The 16,808-nt window shown below is 37.2% G+C and overlaps 1 protein-coding gene across 6 annotated transcripts in view; it reads left to right on the top strand.

Moving 5' to 3' along the window:
- Positions 1 to 1,709, top strand: part of LOC137261938 (MAP kinase-activating death domain protein-like) — a 108,580-nt gene extending 106,871 nt beyond the window's left edge. For 5 of the 6 annotated variants that reach the window (XM_067799753.1, XM_067799754.1, XM_067799747.1 and 2 more), the window contains one exon: positions 133 to 192. In XM_067799753.1, coding sequence (XP_067655854.1) covers positions 133 to 137 — 5 coding nt within the window. In that variant the 3' untranslated portion in view covers positions 138 to 192. Of the gene's footprint in view, positions 1 to 132 lie in introns of all 6 variants that reach the window. The other variant, XM_067799748.1, reaches the window with a different exon arrangement.
- Positions 1,710 to 16,808: the final 15,099 nt, after the last annotated feature.

Raw genomic sequence — 16,808 nt, 5'->3', positions numbered from 1 at the left:
AGTTGTCATAAAGTATATGTGTTTTCACTTTTGCATTTTATGGTCATAATTGTATGCAGATAATAATGCTGTTGTACTTTTCAAGATACTAATAGAAAGATAATTCACAATCATGTTTTCTTTCTGTTTCAGGCTGACCAGATGTGCTATGCAGTCCTCTGTTTGTTCTCTTATGTTGCAGCAGGTTTAGAACAGAGAAAACAATCTTGACACAGTCACCAATTGATGATTCTAGCCTTCCTCCTGACGATACATTCTTCCATTTTGTCCCTCCTTCCGTCAGAACAGATAGTCAGTTGATACCATAGATCTTATAATCTGCTCCAGCAAGTTCTTTTTCATTCCACAGTGTAACTGAGAGCTTATGTTTTTTCTGAGAAATGTATTCTTAATTCATTGGTGCTTAAAGCTATTTTTTCAGATAGTACATTTATTCTGCAACAGTTGTGTGTTCAATTGTTTGGAAGGATTGTCTTCCAAGCCAGAATAAATAGAAACTGTCCTTTGAATATTCCATTATGGTCAGAACAATTAATGGTCATGAATCAAATTCATCCACCATTATGTAAACAGTATGCATATTTCATTGTGTTCAATTCCAGTGGAAATCCAGTAGCTTGATGATATTATTGTTTAGATCTCTCATTGTTGACCGCTTGAAAAAATCAACATACTGCTCAGACTGTTAATGTATAAATATATTCTTGTGCCTCGTAAAGTGCTAAATTATTTATTTTTTACTTACATATAAATATATATTATATACATATATATACTTATACAAATGATTTGTAATGCATCAAACATCATTCATGTTAGAATTTGTCGTCAAATCTGGAGGTATTTTGTTTGTGCTTATGTAGTGACTGTGATCAGTTTGTTGTCTGTTCTACTGCTGCCTGTTTTATCAAACACTGACAAAGAATAAACTACCTTAAAAATGACATAAGCTGACAACATTGTGAAATGCTAAATTATGTTTATGTTATTTTATGCAGAACTTACTTTTTTTCATGTGAAGTATTTTCTGTTGATACCAAGAGATTTTCAATTAAAATCACTTTTGTTTTTTCAGTTTTCCCATTTATGAACAAAATATATCTGTCACATTTTCTGATAATGTTGTAGTCTTTTTGCTCAATCTGCAAATGTGTACATTTTCCCAAGAGCAAAACTTTCTTCTGCTGTTTATGAAATTTTCTAGTATTAATCACACTGATGGAGTCTTGCGTTATTTTGTCATTTTTTTTCAAAAATAGTTGAAAACTCTTCAGATGTAATTGGATTTCCTGCCATTGTCACAACCCTGTCACTTTTATATAGTATTTGGACTGACCTCATAACGTAGTTTTGGTTTAGAGTTTGAGTCAGCCATGGAATAAGCCTGCTGGATTTGAATTTGTCTTCAAGTATCAACACAGTATTAGATACATGTCTACAGAGAAGCTCTTCAACAGACATCTTCATTGTTTCTTGCAACATGCATGCAAATTGTGCTCTGTAGTATCTGTTAGTTGAGATTTCCTGTGGTAACTATTAAGTGTAGCATTTCTTGTTTGTAAATGTAAATAACATCTTTACTGTTACTAACCGGTTTTTTAATTGACTTTGAATGAAAGAATTTTGTGTAAATGTAAACCATTTCTCTGCCATACAATAACTTGAATCTGTTATGTTTTATAAGATAAGTGTTTGTTTTTTAAAATGCATTTCATAACGTGTGGTTGGTTTTGATAATGTATGAAAATATCAACTAGAACACATGTATCCTAAGGAAAAAGAATATACATTTTATCATTTGGTATCATACAGACCTCGTGTAGTGTTACTGTATTTGCCAGAGGAATGGTAATGCAATAATAAGTGTTGTTGAAAGAGACTAATGTGATGAGGTACATGGCCTTTCTGTTATGTCTGGAGCTGCATTCCCTAGGCATTCCACTTTTCAGAGCTGGTGATGTTTCCCTGGATCATCATCTTTGTGGCATGTCAGGGTCATGTGATCAGTTAAAAAAATCATAGATGATATTTCAAACTCTCAAAATATGAAGGCCATATGATAGTAAATCACAAATCAGTTGCTCCACTAAGTGATAAATTTGAGACAAACCACATGGTATAATGTGGATCTATTACACAAGCTGCAGACTGTAACTTGAATCTTCTCATGCGGAAGGAGGAAGATAAGTGAATAGACCCTCTCTATCCCATTCAATAAGCAGGTTCATCTGACTTTACCTATCCAAGGATTGGAAAAAAGATTCCAAAAATTATTGACTTAGGATTGTATGAGGGTAGGATTCATTTTAATATCACTTCAGAATTTCTTAATGAACCATTATGCAACATGGTGCATTATACTCTTTTGGAATTTTGGAAAGATGCTTCATTGATTTTTCTGTTGTCGTAGAAAATGTCATTTGGGAATATGTTTCAGCAAATACTATATGCATCTTGGTAAAAAGGTATTGTGTGGTATGCGGAAAAACGATATTTGGATACCAGCTATGTTATTGGTCAAAAATGCACTCAAAATTCGAATTGTGCTTAAATTATGGCTCTTATTATTTCTTTAAAAAGGAGTTACCTTCATATCCATCTGTGAAGTTTAAAGTGGCTTAAACACTTAAAAATATCTCTTAAACTTTGAATTCTAGTAAGCTGAACATCCAAATATGGGTGTTTTGTTTTCAAGCATTTGACCTATTGCAGTAGCCCTATTTGCCCTCTTAACCAACAATGTAATTAACTTCAGTGTGCATTATTTATTAAATAGAGAGATGGTTGTCATGATATACTTGAAACATATTACTACACTGAAATGGTGTATATATATTTCACTAGTAGTACTTGTGTTAAAAAACACTAGTGGTAGGCTTTGTTCTTTTATGGTTCTGAATTACCATTAGTTTATGCTGTTGTGATATTGTTGGCAAATGGAGGCAAGATTATAGGGTTCTCTTGTGTCACACAGAGGAATACAGTATGGCGTGGTTGTTGCATATAGATTGATTAATACCCACCAAAGATTGGGTAAAATATAATCTGAGTTATTTCTCAATCATAAAATAGTTTGGAGTCACCATCTCAAGGATTTGAGCGTGAACATGTATATGATCCAGGCTAACTATTGGGTTATGTGCATCGAGATCTCTACGTTAACAAAAGGAATTTTGCGGGCCCTTGTAAAAAGAAATGCTTTAAAAATTTGACCACTGCTGCCACATCTGATCTTGCAATCACATGGTGCATTGACATCTTAAAGTTATCATATCTGGTAAATCTGCTTTATTGCCCAGGAATTTCTTAAACATTTGGGGAAAAAATAACACATTAGCAATTCATTTTTTTTTCAAGAGTTTAGTGGACTAAAATCTACACCGGATTTCTAGCTGGTTTTGCTTGGAATGGTATCACAAATAAATTTAATAGTATATCCTGTAAGGTTGTGAGGTACTTGTTTCATGCACTTATCCAACCTCCTGTTTTGGTTTAACAAGTTTGGAAAGGACTGCCCATTTGATATATTGCATGCATGTACAGTGATGGTAATGCGAAAGAATCATTTATTGTCAGTATTTATCTGAAAAGATGTAAGTGCTTGTGAGACATAATTGATTGAAAAAACAAGAAAAGTTGCTTCTTTCACTGAAAAAGGTGTGTATAACTGTCATTTCGTTAGTATTGTTTGAGCTGTAACTTCCAGGGACTTAAAGTTTTCTTTAAAAAGCATGGGTTTTACAAGAGAGGCATCACTCACAAAGAAGCCCTCAAAGTATTCTAAGTGAGGTAACTCAAAAGCATGAGGCATACTAGTTAAAAACTCTGCTGTGTTTTGGATGTATTTCCAAAGCAATGATGCAAATACTTCAGGTTCCTCATTCGTTGAGCTAATGTGGCATGAGGATGTGCTTCCAGAGAGCAAGGATGAAAATATTAGGCTTTAGGTAATGGTTTATGGATCCTTCTTGATATGACAGTGATAACTTTAGTCTTTAGTTGTCTGTTGTGTTTTTAGGTTAGGTAAGTGGAACAACTGTACAGACTTGTGTCCTAGTTGGGTTTTGACTTGGGTTACAGTTGAGACTGGCATGGATTTACTAAAACATACCAATATGAGGGTATGAATCTTTGGGATATAAAAGACAGTGCTCATGGTTGTCCGAAGTTTTAAAGGCTAAAACAAAGCAAATTTCATCACATTCAGTCATACACAGTATGTGACAATATGGTTTTTATTTAACTTTGTTTAAATTTGAAGTGAACAAAAATCTGCCTGATACTGAACAACTAATTAACAACAACATAATTTAGTAGCTAATGCATTGCATCCTACATTTAATATGGATATAAATGCGGATAAATGTTAAGTATATATAATCACACTAAGGAATGTTTGTTTTTTTCTTTTTTCTGTCTACTAAGAATTGGGATCATTCTCTTCCCACAGAAGTTACTCTAGTCATATTGTCCCACGTACTTCTGTTCTAATACAGGCCTTTCATTTGGTGAACGTTCATTATTGTTGATTGGTTGCAATCAGATTAAGTTTTGGGGATCTAGAACTTCTTCACCCTTGCATGATGAGCAAATTTTTCTTCTAGACAGAACTCAGTCATGTCATGACAAATCAGTAGCATTTTAGCAAACTTGCTACTCCGTGTCGTGTGAGTCTCATTAACACAAGTCCGCTGATGAATTCAACTTACATTAATCTTCCATAAAAGAAATGAGACCGCAAAAGTGAACATTGATCGTTTTGGTTTCACTTGCACATGGGAGACTTGAATAAGTTAGTGACTTGCCACAACCAGTTGTGGTATAAACAAACCCATCTTGTCGACTGATACCTTCACTCCCTATTGCTGTGTCTCCACTCCACCACTAACGGCACCCACCATACTGGATCTAAGTCAATGTAACACATTTTCTAATTTGATAACAAAAAGGAGATAATTCATGTTGGTTTTTTATTGCTGCTAGAGGATGTTATGAGAATCAAGAAATATTGCAGTATTAGAACAGAGGTACGTGGGAAGCAATCTCTGTTGGAAGAGAGTGGTTAATGATGTGTTTTAAGAAAAACTTTATACATGAATGACAACACTGTAAAGTTACAAATATTGATACTATAATCATGAAGGTTTTGGAATTTTTATTAATCATGAAATCTTACAACATAGTATTATTGTACATGTGAAATGGAATGACCTATCGGATGTGAAAGTAAAGTCTTAGAACGGTGGTTTCATCAGAGCTGCTTTTGTCTCTTTGAAGCTGTAGAAAGGTCACTTGATTATTTCATTATATACCAGTATATCTTGCCTAATGTTTGTACATAGTATAAAAATAATCTTTGTAAAACAAACTGTTTTTGACACAATATCTTGTAGATCATATCAGAAATGAGATGGATTTTTTCTGTTTGAAAGTGAACAAGAAACATAACTTTAACAAGAATCAAACAGTCATAAGTCTATTCTCAAAGAAAACAGTTTTTTAACCATGTGTTTCATAATTTAGTGTTTCCATAGCTTTCTTCATTTTTTGTGTGTATGTGTAATATTTGTGATTAATTTTCTAAGTAAAGATCCTATATGATTCTTAGTTCACCAGTTACTTAGAATATTTTGTAATAATTGGCTTCCCTTCCTTCCATCATGACTGTAGATCAAGTTCTGAAGAGTTGTCGAGTTTAGTATTTGATCAAATAAGAGATTTTCCTACAAATACCTAACCTCGCACACAACATTGCCATAATTCTGTTGTGTTGTGTTCATAACAACAACTTAGATTTTTGACACAATTCTCTGCCCTTTGTCTCACAGAGCTACTTGTCCTCATTGCACCTCAACTATAATCTTAAGGTAAATATACTTCTTGCTGGAAGGCATAAGGCAGACTTGTATGCTTTGACCCACATCTGTTCTCCACCATAATTTAGGTGAAACAAATGAAGAAGCAAGAACACTGATAGACCCAGAAGAAAGAAGTTCATTGTCATTGTCATTCAAAGGAATCTATAATCATGATTATGATGAGGGACTAATGCAGAGCCAACTGAAGCCTCTTTGAGGACTTTGTCCCATTAGTTATTTTGGCAATGGTGTAATACAGGTCTGGTTATCGCACAAATTCTCAAACAATAGTTACTATTGTCAATAATTTGATGCATACTTTTTCTGTTACAATATATGCTTTTAAAGGTTTACATTATGAAGTATGGTTATTAAGTTGAGAGAGATGTTTGGTTATGCAGGATGTCAGTAGAAATACATATTCATGGCACTAACGCAGTTTTACTTTTCTCTCTTTGTGTGTGTGTGCGTGCATGTGTGTGTGCATGCGTGCGTGCGTGCATGCATGTGTTTTTTCTATTTGCATTTTATGACTGATCATAACATGGGTTTTGAAACCAAACATTTTGGCCAATAACTTCTACCAATAACAATTCTATTCATTTTTCTATGACTTAAATATTCATTCTTTAGAATTTATATGTTCTTGTCTAATAAAGCTGGATTATGCCTGATTTTGTTTGGATTCAGATATATGACTAAAAAGATGTATGTTAAGTGGTTACTTGAATGGTGTGAGATGATTTTCACAATGCTTTATACATGCATGGATCAGTTTATTTTCAAGCATGCTAAATCCCTGCATATTTTTTGCAAGATTGGAGTAAAAGTATTTTAAAGCAGATATAGAGTTAGATATCTGCTCACTCATTGTCAGGAGAGATACACACTACTTTTTTCTTGTGCAAAGAAATACTTGTTACAAGTCACTTTTGCTAGACAACAGTATTAGAATCTGTACCATAATGTCTCATAATATAATAAACAAGTTCTCATCTATATAGTTATCCTACCTTCCCTAAGTTTTCCAAAGCATGTTACATTGGTCTCTTTCGGATATCATATTAACCTACTTTTAGAATATACACTATTCTCCTCTCTAGTCAGTTAGAAATGGGCATGATATTGTATAGATGTGTATATATGTATCCCCAATTTTCCCTTGTACAGTGGTGTCATTGCCTTACTCAATAATATAATTCTCACTTATGTCTGTGAGCATGTGATGTACAATCAGTAATGTGTAGGTTTGGCGGTTGTAGTTTGGGATATGGTAGTCAAACTGCATTTTAATGAATTAACAAAGAAGCAAAGCACCAGAAGTATTATCAGTACAGAGCTTCTCAAAGAAAAGTTTTTGTTGTAACACACTGGCAGTGGTTAGTGTCAAAGAAGGTGTTTGTGCATCATCTATTAGCTAAAAGGATAATACACACAGCAGTAATGTTACCAGTAGTTTCAGAGCATGTTTATTGCTGTTTTCACATTTTTAACAGTTACTTTCATAATTTTTGAATAGTTCTCAGAGTTACTTTAAAAATGAACTAAACTGTATTCGCAGAAGTTATTGTGAATGTAGAGGATTTGAGACATGGCAGAATAATTTAAGTTTCACATAATATTTGAAATTAAGCGCTTGTTACTCACAAAACAAGATGATTTAGTGGAGCTATATCTAGAACATGTTCTCATTACTCATTTACTCATTTTTGATATTACTTTGTGTTTATAGATTTTATAGGTTCTCATAAATGCAAGATAAACAAATATGCAATAGTCTTTTAGTGTTTGAGACTGTTAGTTTTAAAATATGTACAGCTGTAGCATTTTGTACATAGTTGTGGAGGAGTGAGACATTTCCCTGTGTTACACACGGCAGGATGTAGAGACTTGACCAATCACTTTTTGATTGGATTCTGTTAATGTTACTTTTGTCATGCAACCTTTATGATAGTGTTATATAGCATGGTGTTTGTAAGACAGTCACTGATATTGTATAGTCAATGCATATGCATCAGTCCTTTATTTATGCTTTGTGTGACATGTTTATTTCAGGTCGCCAGAATTGGTAGGAAACAAAACAGTGGAGGTTCAGTTACATCCTAATTGTGCAAATGTATGTCGGAAATGTTTAGACATTAGAAGTATATTTTCATCTTAAAACTATTTGTAGCTCAGGGAGATATTCTCTGTCTGAGCTTTTGTCATGGGTATTTGTTGTCCATCCATTTTATGAATATCCACCATCTCTACGGTAAAAGTCAGGTCATTTCCACCACTTCAGTTGAAACATTGTTTAATTCTGTTGGTGACTTGTGAATTTAAAAAAAAAAATCACCATTCATGGAACCAAATGTACATTTATATAGGCTGTGGTGGATGTTTTAGAAAGACAATCAACATACAATCTAAAATATGGTAACATTCGGGTAATTAAACAATAATTCACAAAAACTTCACAAACCTTTTCGTAATTGGTGTTAGGAATCTTGCTGAATAACATCAATCTGGATTCTTTTCCAAATGTAAAATTGCTTTTATGCATTTAATCTTGTTAGTTATATTTCACTTTTAATTGTAAATTACTGTTTGATCTAATCTTAGGATAAAATACAGTACCACATAACCATGAAAACAAACTTTATTCCATGAAAAATCTACCACAGCATTCTCTTCTGGGTCTAATCTATCAGGATATCTATTTGAAAATCCCATATCACTGTTTGGGTCTGATTTAGGGTCATGTTGTTTCATTTCATTTTATGTAATTGTCCATTAATTCATATCCAATATCCCACTTCTTTGCTACAAATCCTCTCCTTCCAGTTCATGGTGTCTATCACTATATATGTGAATTACAAGTCCTATTCATTCACAACCACAGTATGTTCACATCTAAAATGTTTTCTATCAAATTTGGAAAAATCAGTGGCTTGATGCAAGTACTGTGCGTAACTCATTTTACAGAAAACACAAAAATGTGTAAATCACAAAGGCCAAACCCAAGGACAGTACCACAAAGTTTAAAGTTTAGATTTTATTGTTCGATTATATTATTAAGTTTTGAAGCTGCCATATATGAACTGTTGTCTCCCTATCACATTTCTATTTAATTGAAACTTTTCCCCATTAAGCAAGTGCATTTCTGCAGATAGTGAAGAATTTAAAGCAAAACAACAAACTGTTGATGATTTGATCTTCAGAAACGTTTACTTGCTCAACTATCAAAGTCTTATATTTTGTTATAATGGTGAAATAAGCTATGTATAATTCCAGGATTGGTCTAAAAAAACTGCTCACAGAATTCCAGTCCCATTTATAATCATGGCTATCATTATTTCTACCTAATCAGGTGAGCTTCAGAACCTAGTAGCTTTTTTTCTCATATTAACTGTTGACACACTATTTTAGACAGATGGATTTTGATGAAACAGGTAAGAATTGCCATGAGTAGTTTATCATAGCTATATTTAAAGGGTAACAAACAATTCTTAGCCAGTGTATTGATATGCCTAGTGTAATAGTGTAGTAAGTGGGACAAACCTCAAGGTGTTTCGTTCTCAAGGGTGGTGGTTCATGAGAAAAAAAAGTGCAGTGCAGGAATTCTGACATGCACAAATTACTATACGTAAATAAACTATTAGAGGGTTGTCAATTGGAGTATAGCTATTCAATCCTTATCAATGATGTTATAATCATGTCACAAAAACAAACTGTTAACTTAATCTGTTTTATCCTTTTTCATATACATTGTATCTGTTACAACTTCAGTTGTGATTTTTAGGGTTTTTAAACCTGAAAATATCCGTTTCTGTACAGTTTGTTTTTGTTTAGTATGATGTACAATATTAATTTGTGCAAGCAGATTTAATGTATTCAAAGCATTGTCTGTCTTGCCAACTAAAACGAAATAAAAAGATTGAGTTAAGAAATGTTTCGTGTCATTAGAGCCATCAGAAGAAGGACAATGTGATCTAAAGGTTTGATGCACTGTTCATCCTCATTGGGAATATCCAGCTGTCCCATGGGATATGTCACAGCACGACGTGAAACCCGCTTATCTCATCCCTGTATTGCGACCTGTCAGATTTGTGCCTGACCTTGATAATTACTAACCCCCATACCATAAGGCTTCTACCACCAAAATGTCGATTAGCCCACGTGTCAGCATACCATTCACCTTATCGTCTGTAACACCGTTGTCCTGCCACCAGAACTGTCCAGACGAAAGCACCATCCCAATCTTGTCATCCACTAGTGTAGATTCAGTCGGCACCGGGGAAAGCATACCTGTTGGAGATGCCGGAGCAATATTGAACGTACTGCAGGGCGTCGGGACTGATTGTTGTGCTCCACCATTTGGTTCCGTACAGTCCTGGAACTGATTCGACGTAAGCCAGGAATGGTCTTAGCAGTCACACTGGCAATCTGGAATCGAATCCTCAGATGGGTTCTCATTGATGGCCTCATCGTGGACGGCCAGTCATTTTTAGGCCATTCCAATTTCAAGTACACCCACGATGCGGAGACGCTGATTTTTTTTGAGCAGTGGCATGACGTACGTGCAGTTTAGTTTGAATATAACGTGTTTTCCACTGCAATAAGAGGCTAGAGAATGCATGTGCTATATGCTATGCTCGACATCAAATTTCATGTATACTGCTTTACTGCATGGATATTTATGGTTATTTTTAGACCTTTTCGTCATAACATTAATTTCATACAATTTTCTGTTATGCACAGTAACTTTTTCAGTTAGTAGGCGATCTGTTGTGAACTATAAAGTGTGCAAAAGTTAAGCACCACCTACTTTATGATGTTAGTGCTTTATTAATACATTCCTCTGGGTATGTAATGCTTATGTGTCGTGGTGTTTTGTGTTCGATGAAAAGCCACCATTGGTGAAAAACTGTGAAAAGCACAACAAGGAACAAATTAGCCGAAAATGGTGACTTTAATCGTAACTTTTATCACATGGGACCTGAAACAACTCTGACAGTCACAAACCGTGAACGATTGACCAATGCAATCTCGCCCAATCATGGATTCCGCAATGCAACATCGCTCTGTGTAATCTCACCAATATTGGGTATAACCATCCTGCACAGGGATAAAATTTCAGACACGTCTTCTCATGCTGTGAACCAGTCGTTGGATTCTCCACATTGGAATCCTCTTGGAGTGCCTGAGCCAGTTCTTGCACAGTTATTGTCTCACATATTTGCAATGGGATTTAAATCCGGGCTTAGGGCTGGCCAGTATGGAAGAGTCTCAATGGCGTCCCTTCGTATGAAGTCGGTGACGGCTCGAGCGCGATGGGGTCTGACATTGTCATCCATAAATATTGGTCTGGATGCTAGTGGATGTCCATCAAAGTGTGGTACGACCTCATGGTCAAGAATTTGGTGGTATCCTTGTCCGTTAAGGTTTGTATGAACCTGAACCAGCTGTAGTTTGCAATCATGGGAACAACCCCATATAACTGATCCATCACCAAATGGAACTTCCGCAGCAATATTACGCTTGGCGTAGGCGGTCATCTGTGCTCTCCACACGTATGCCCGACCATCGATAACATGAAGCAAAACTCTGCTTTCATCTGACCAGTGGACACACCTTCAAGATCTCAAGTTAAACTGTTCACGAACTGTAAACCACTCTAGCCGCAGCTGCTTGTGTCTGGCCATCAGTAATTTCCGTCGTATTGGTTGGCCGGCACTTAGTCGGGTACGGTCGACGAATCGTACTGGACGAGACTGTGTTATCTGGTGGCATTCTTCGCGTAACTGCCTACTGTTCTGCCAAAGATTCATTCTGGCTAAGCGCACATGGGCTCGGTCATCTCTTGCACTGCTTCTCTGAGGTCGGCTTGACCTTGGTCTGTCCTTGACGTTACCAGTGGCATGGTGCTCGTCAATCAGTCTGCTTATCACAGTAATGTTCAAATCTCTACCGATGGCACGACACGACAAACCACCTCTGTGCATACCCAATATCTGCCATCTGGTGTCCTGGGATAGTTTTCGGTGCATGATTACAGCACGAACTTAATAGAGAAAAAATATGGCTTGTCAGATTTTTCCAGATAAACTGTGATTCTCCAGAGGAAGGGGTGGTCAACTTATATCCGTAGATGAACGCATTTCACAATCATTGACATTTTGCCATGATTTTGAACAAGCATGTAGGAAGTAGGTACTTGGTGGAAATCGCACTGGTTGTATTCATGAGGGCCTTTTATACTTCAAATTCCTTTTTGAATTTGGTGGTGCTTAACTTTTGCACCACCAGGTGTACATAAAAGCCCACTGTAAGCCTATTTCACAAAACCTGATACGGCTCAATTTTCTTTTGCTTGCCAGAGTTCTAAAGCTGTGATGGTTATAAAGTAGATAGCAGAGGACCCGTGAAGGTCCCAGGGTAGAATAGACCTTCAGCAACTCATGCGTGCCATAAAAGGCGACTAACGGGATCGGGTGGTCAGGCTCGCTGACTTGGTTGACACGTGTCATCGGTTTCCAATTGCGCAAATCGATGCTCATGTTGTTGATCACTGGATTGTCTGGTCCAGACTCGATTATTTACAGGCCTCCGCCATATATTGTTGGAATATTTGTGAGTGCGGCGTAAAACTAAACTCACTCAAAGGACACAAGATGATATTCGTTGTAAAGATATGTTTAAGATGTGCGACAGTACTGTTACTCCTATCCTATGCTGTGACGCTGAATTTTGGGGATATAATTACAGCAACATAATAGAAGGTGTTCATGTGAAAATGTGTAAAACTCATCTCAAAATAGGAGTTACTGTAGTTGGATAGAAATCTTGGTATGTTTGGTTTTTGTGTCTTACACGAACGATATAACAATGGAACTGAAGTAGAAGGGAAAAGACATTTACCCATGTTTACTGAGAACAAAACAAAACGTAAGCGAAAGACAAATTTCATCAGTGAACATGTTTGGAATCGATGTGAAGGAAAAAAATTATGTTCGAAAGGAATAAAGAGCAATAGTGCAAGGAACAAACAGTCGAATGTCACCAGCACTGTTTTAGTGTACAGGAAGCAATCAGTATTCACTGTATCCTCCTCTGTGTTTGATGACAGATGCACGCCTTTTGGACATTGACCGAGCCAACTTTATTAAAAAAACTGCATTGGCAAACTGTTCCATTCACGGACTGTTGCCTTTCTGAGCTAATTCAAGTTGTCAACATGATTGTCATGTCTGGTAATACTGCGGCCAATTTCATCCCAAACACGTCTTATCGGGTTCAGGTCTGGACTGACACTGGGTCATTCTAAAGATGTTTTTGACGTCCTGCACAACGCCTGCAAGGTATGTGCATTGTCGTCTTGGAGGATTAAGTGTCTATTGGCATGAATGTCATTGGCATGAATGAATGGTATAATTGTATTGTATTGATGGCAGAACACATCTTGGGTTCAGTATGTCTCCAACAGTTCTTCTGACGCGCAATCCAAATCGGGATTTGTCCATCCCTATAATATGATTTCAGGTTCCAACGACGTCGTTGACAGGCCCAGTCCAAACGTGCATGCTTGGGGGATCGACATGCCTTCAAACTACCATATATAGTTCCACCAATCACTTGTCACTGTTGATAGTTGATTTTCTGACTTGAAGGTATTTCTTCGAGCCAAGCCCAGTAGATAACAGTCTCCCTGGCAGTGGTCTCAATGGAGGACCACATCTGGGTCTATCCTTAACAACACCGGTGTCTTTGTACTTTGAAAGTAGTATGCTTACCACACTGTAATCTAGGTTAACAGCAACTCCAGTCTGACGTTAGGACATACCAACATCATGCATGCCAACAATTTTCCACCTCACAGCTGCAGTGTCATGAGTTCGATCCATTCTAATGTTACTGAATATCACCTTCAATGTCAGATTACAAGTGAGAAAAACCATGTGAATGACGGTGACTCCCACCTGATGCAAATGCATGAAAATCTCATGCATGATCGTGGACACTGTGCATGGAAATTAATTGATGGTACTACATTTCATTAACAATTGTTTGGCTCAACAAAGTTCATTTCGTCAGTTATTCATCATAATATTCAGGTGTTGCTTAATTTTTGTCTACTGTGGAACACTACCTGAACTCGTCACCTCCATCTCGCTTAAAGCCTTATGTTAGCGAGATGGAAGTGATCTTACCACGCTACAGATGCAGCAACTGTATACAACATAGCAAGAAAGACTCTGTCCTCTCTGTTTATCCCAAAACATGCATTATAAAAATAAATATCTTGTATTTTTAATTTGTGAAGGTTATGGTTGTTTTTTCAAAATACACTTATTAGTAAACACATCAAGTTTACAACCAACTATGCAATTTTTTGCATAGTTTCTTCTCATAATTATTTCATTTTGCATAAACCATCAGTCTTTTTTAACGTAAAACACAACAAATAAGGGAAGGAAATATACAATATATTTATATAATGTATTTGTACTACTATTTGTACTCTCCTCCGTGGTACTTAATATATCCTTTTAAAGGTTTACATTATGAAGTATGGTTATTATGTTGAGAGATGTTTGGTTATGCAGGGCGTTAGTAGAAATGCATACTCATGGCACTAACGCAGTTTTACTTTTCAGTGTGTGTGTGTGTGTGTGTGTGTGTGTGTGTGTGTGTGTGTGTGTGTGTGTGTGTGTGTCAGTGTGTTACATTACGGTGACGTGGACATTCATTGCAGTCATGGAATATTGGGTATTCACACGCATGCACGTGGGCACACATACACAGGGAGGGGAAGAGATTTTGGTATGAAATTCTGGTTATGACACGTCCTCCACAAGTTTTGTTACTCTTCAGATACAACGGTCTTTGCGGTTTGTTTTTTTTCTTGATTGTTTACAAGCTGACTTGACTGGGATGGAAAGGTGGAAATTCAAACAGGCAATAGATATAGTCATACAGTTGTTTGTGTGAGCATACACTAATAAGTACACATAGGCTGACACTGATGGCCTAAGACACGTCTTTGATTATGACTCATGTGCAATGACCTCTGAAACATCCAACGCGTAATAGATACGTGTGAAAAAGTGCAACATGTAAGTTGTAGCAGTGAACTGACTGCAATGCGTGACAGTAGAGCAAACTGAACGCAAAGCAATAAAGTACAACAGTCGGTCCAACACATGACGGTAATGTGAAACAACAACAATAACACATCTGTATAATGGTGAAGGAAGCAGTAGGTTCTCACAGTAAATGACACACTTGATAGTAGACTCTAAACGTGTATGAAACACATGACTGTAGACTCTAACAGTGACTGAAACAGAGAAAATAGGAGATGGTTTGCTTGTTTGGGGATCTAAATCGGCCATTTCAGATTAATGTATATTAGTATATATCGATCATCTTCTGGAAATAGTAAGTCCTACCTATGAGATAGTAATTCCTACGTAGGAGATATAAAGTACTACGTAGGAGATAGTAAGTCCTGCGTAGACGATATTAAGGGGATAATATCTCCTGCGTAGGAGATAATGAGACTAAATTATTTCTTCTACGTGGCACTACTGCGCTTCCATAATGAGCAGAGGCGTTTCATAACAAATTCACTTGCCTTGGGTGCGACCACAAGTGACGAGTACTACGTTGTGGGTCCCTGAAACTCTTAAACACAGTCACCGACGGGGCTTTATGCAGAGGATAATTAACACACCACCCTTCCAACAATTTGTGTGCGTCTGCGTGTGCCTGCGTGAGCGCGCGCGTGTGTGTGTGTTTTATAAAGTCATGGGCAAGAGAAACTCAACACTTTTACTTTGAATTTTTGGCAAAGTGGTTCAAGTTAGTAAGATCCTTTTAGGCTGAACCGGTTCAGCAACACACTGACTGATCATGTTCCCAAAACGCAGCATGTTGACTGTATAGAAGCAAGTGAATTTGCGAACAATGGCAAATGTGCATCTCGGAGATTTTGCAAAATACTTGTCGAGAACTGGTATAAAAAGAATCGGTGGCCATACATCTCAGCTGACAGAAAAACACCGAAATAATGCCACGACTAAACACCGCAAGAGGGAGAGAGGGCATTAGGTATGAGGCAGATGGGCGCCCACAACGGCTTTTTTGCAAGGGCCCTGAACTGTACACGTCAGGCTGTTCTGGCGTTCGAGGCAGACTGGCAGCACCAAAGACAGGCCACGATCAGGCAGACTACGTGTGAATGGTATTGACCCAGGAACGTCGTCGTCGTAGGTTACAGTGGGCAAGGACGCATTTGGCAGCGAGTGTTTTTTTACAGACGAAAGTTGATTCACTATGTTGTTCCATAATGGCCGGGTGCGTACCAACCGTCGCAGGCGAGAAAGACAAGCGCCGAACTACGTCCAAGAAGTGCATCGCAGAAGAATGTTGTAATACGCTGAAACCTGAACGCTCAAAGATACAGACATGACATTCTTCAACCCGTGGTAATACCATTTCTTCGCCAGCAACAACAAGGAACACTTCTACAGCGCGACAACGCCATGCCCCACACAGATATTGTCCAGAACTTGTTGAACGTCAAGTATATCAGCATATCCAAGTTCTTCCAAAGAGTACTTTTGGGATTATCTTTTTCGCCAGATGAGAAGACGACCACTATCCCCAGAGAACCGACAAGAACTTGCAGGCGCTCTCAGTGACGAGTGGAATAGGATTCCGAAATGGCGTCATTCTTCGACTGACGACATCGATGAGACGGGCGTGTATTGATGCTAGAGATGGATCACACTCGTTACTATGGATGTGTATGCGTGACCATAAACATGAAATGCCTTGAGACATGTCATGATTGACTTTGTTGTATCTGAGGACAGTGCTATTCCTATTACACAGGAATCTGGCATCTGTGATGTTTTATAGTCACTGTTGGTACATTGTCCCAAATGTTGGTTTCATGAAATG

Source organism: Haliotis asinina, chromosome 14 (genome assembly GCF_037392515.1).
Source record: "Haliotis asinina isolate JCU_RB_2024 chromosome 14, JCU_Hal_asi_v2, whole genome shotgun sequence".
Lineage (NCBI taxonomy): Eukaryota > Metazoa > Mollusca > Gastropoda > Lepetellida > Haliotidae > Haliotis > Haliotis asinina.
The sequence above is the reverse complement of the archived record's forward strand: the minus strand, read 5'-3'. Positions and strand labels throughout refer to the sequence as shown.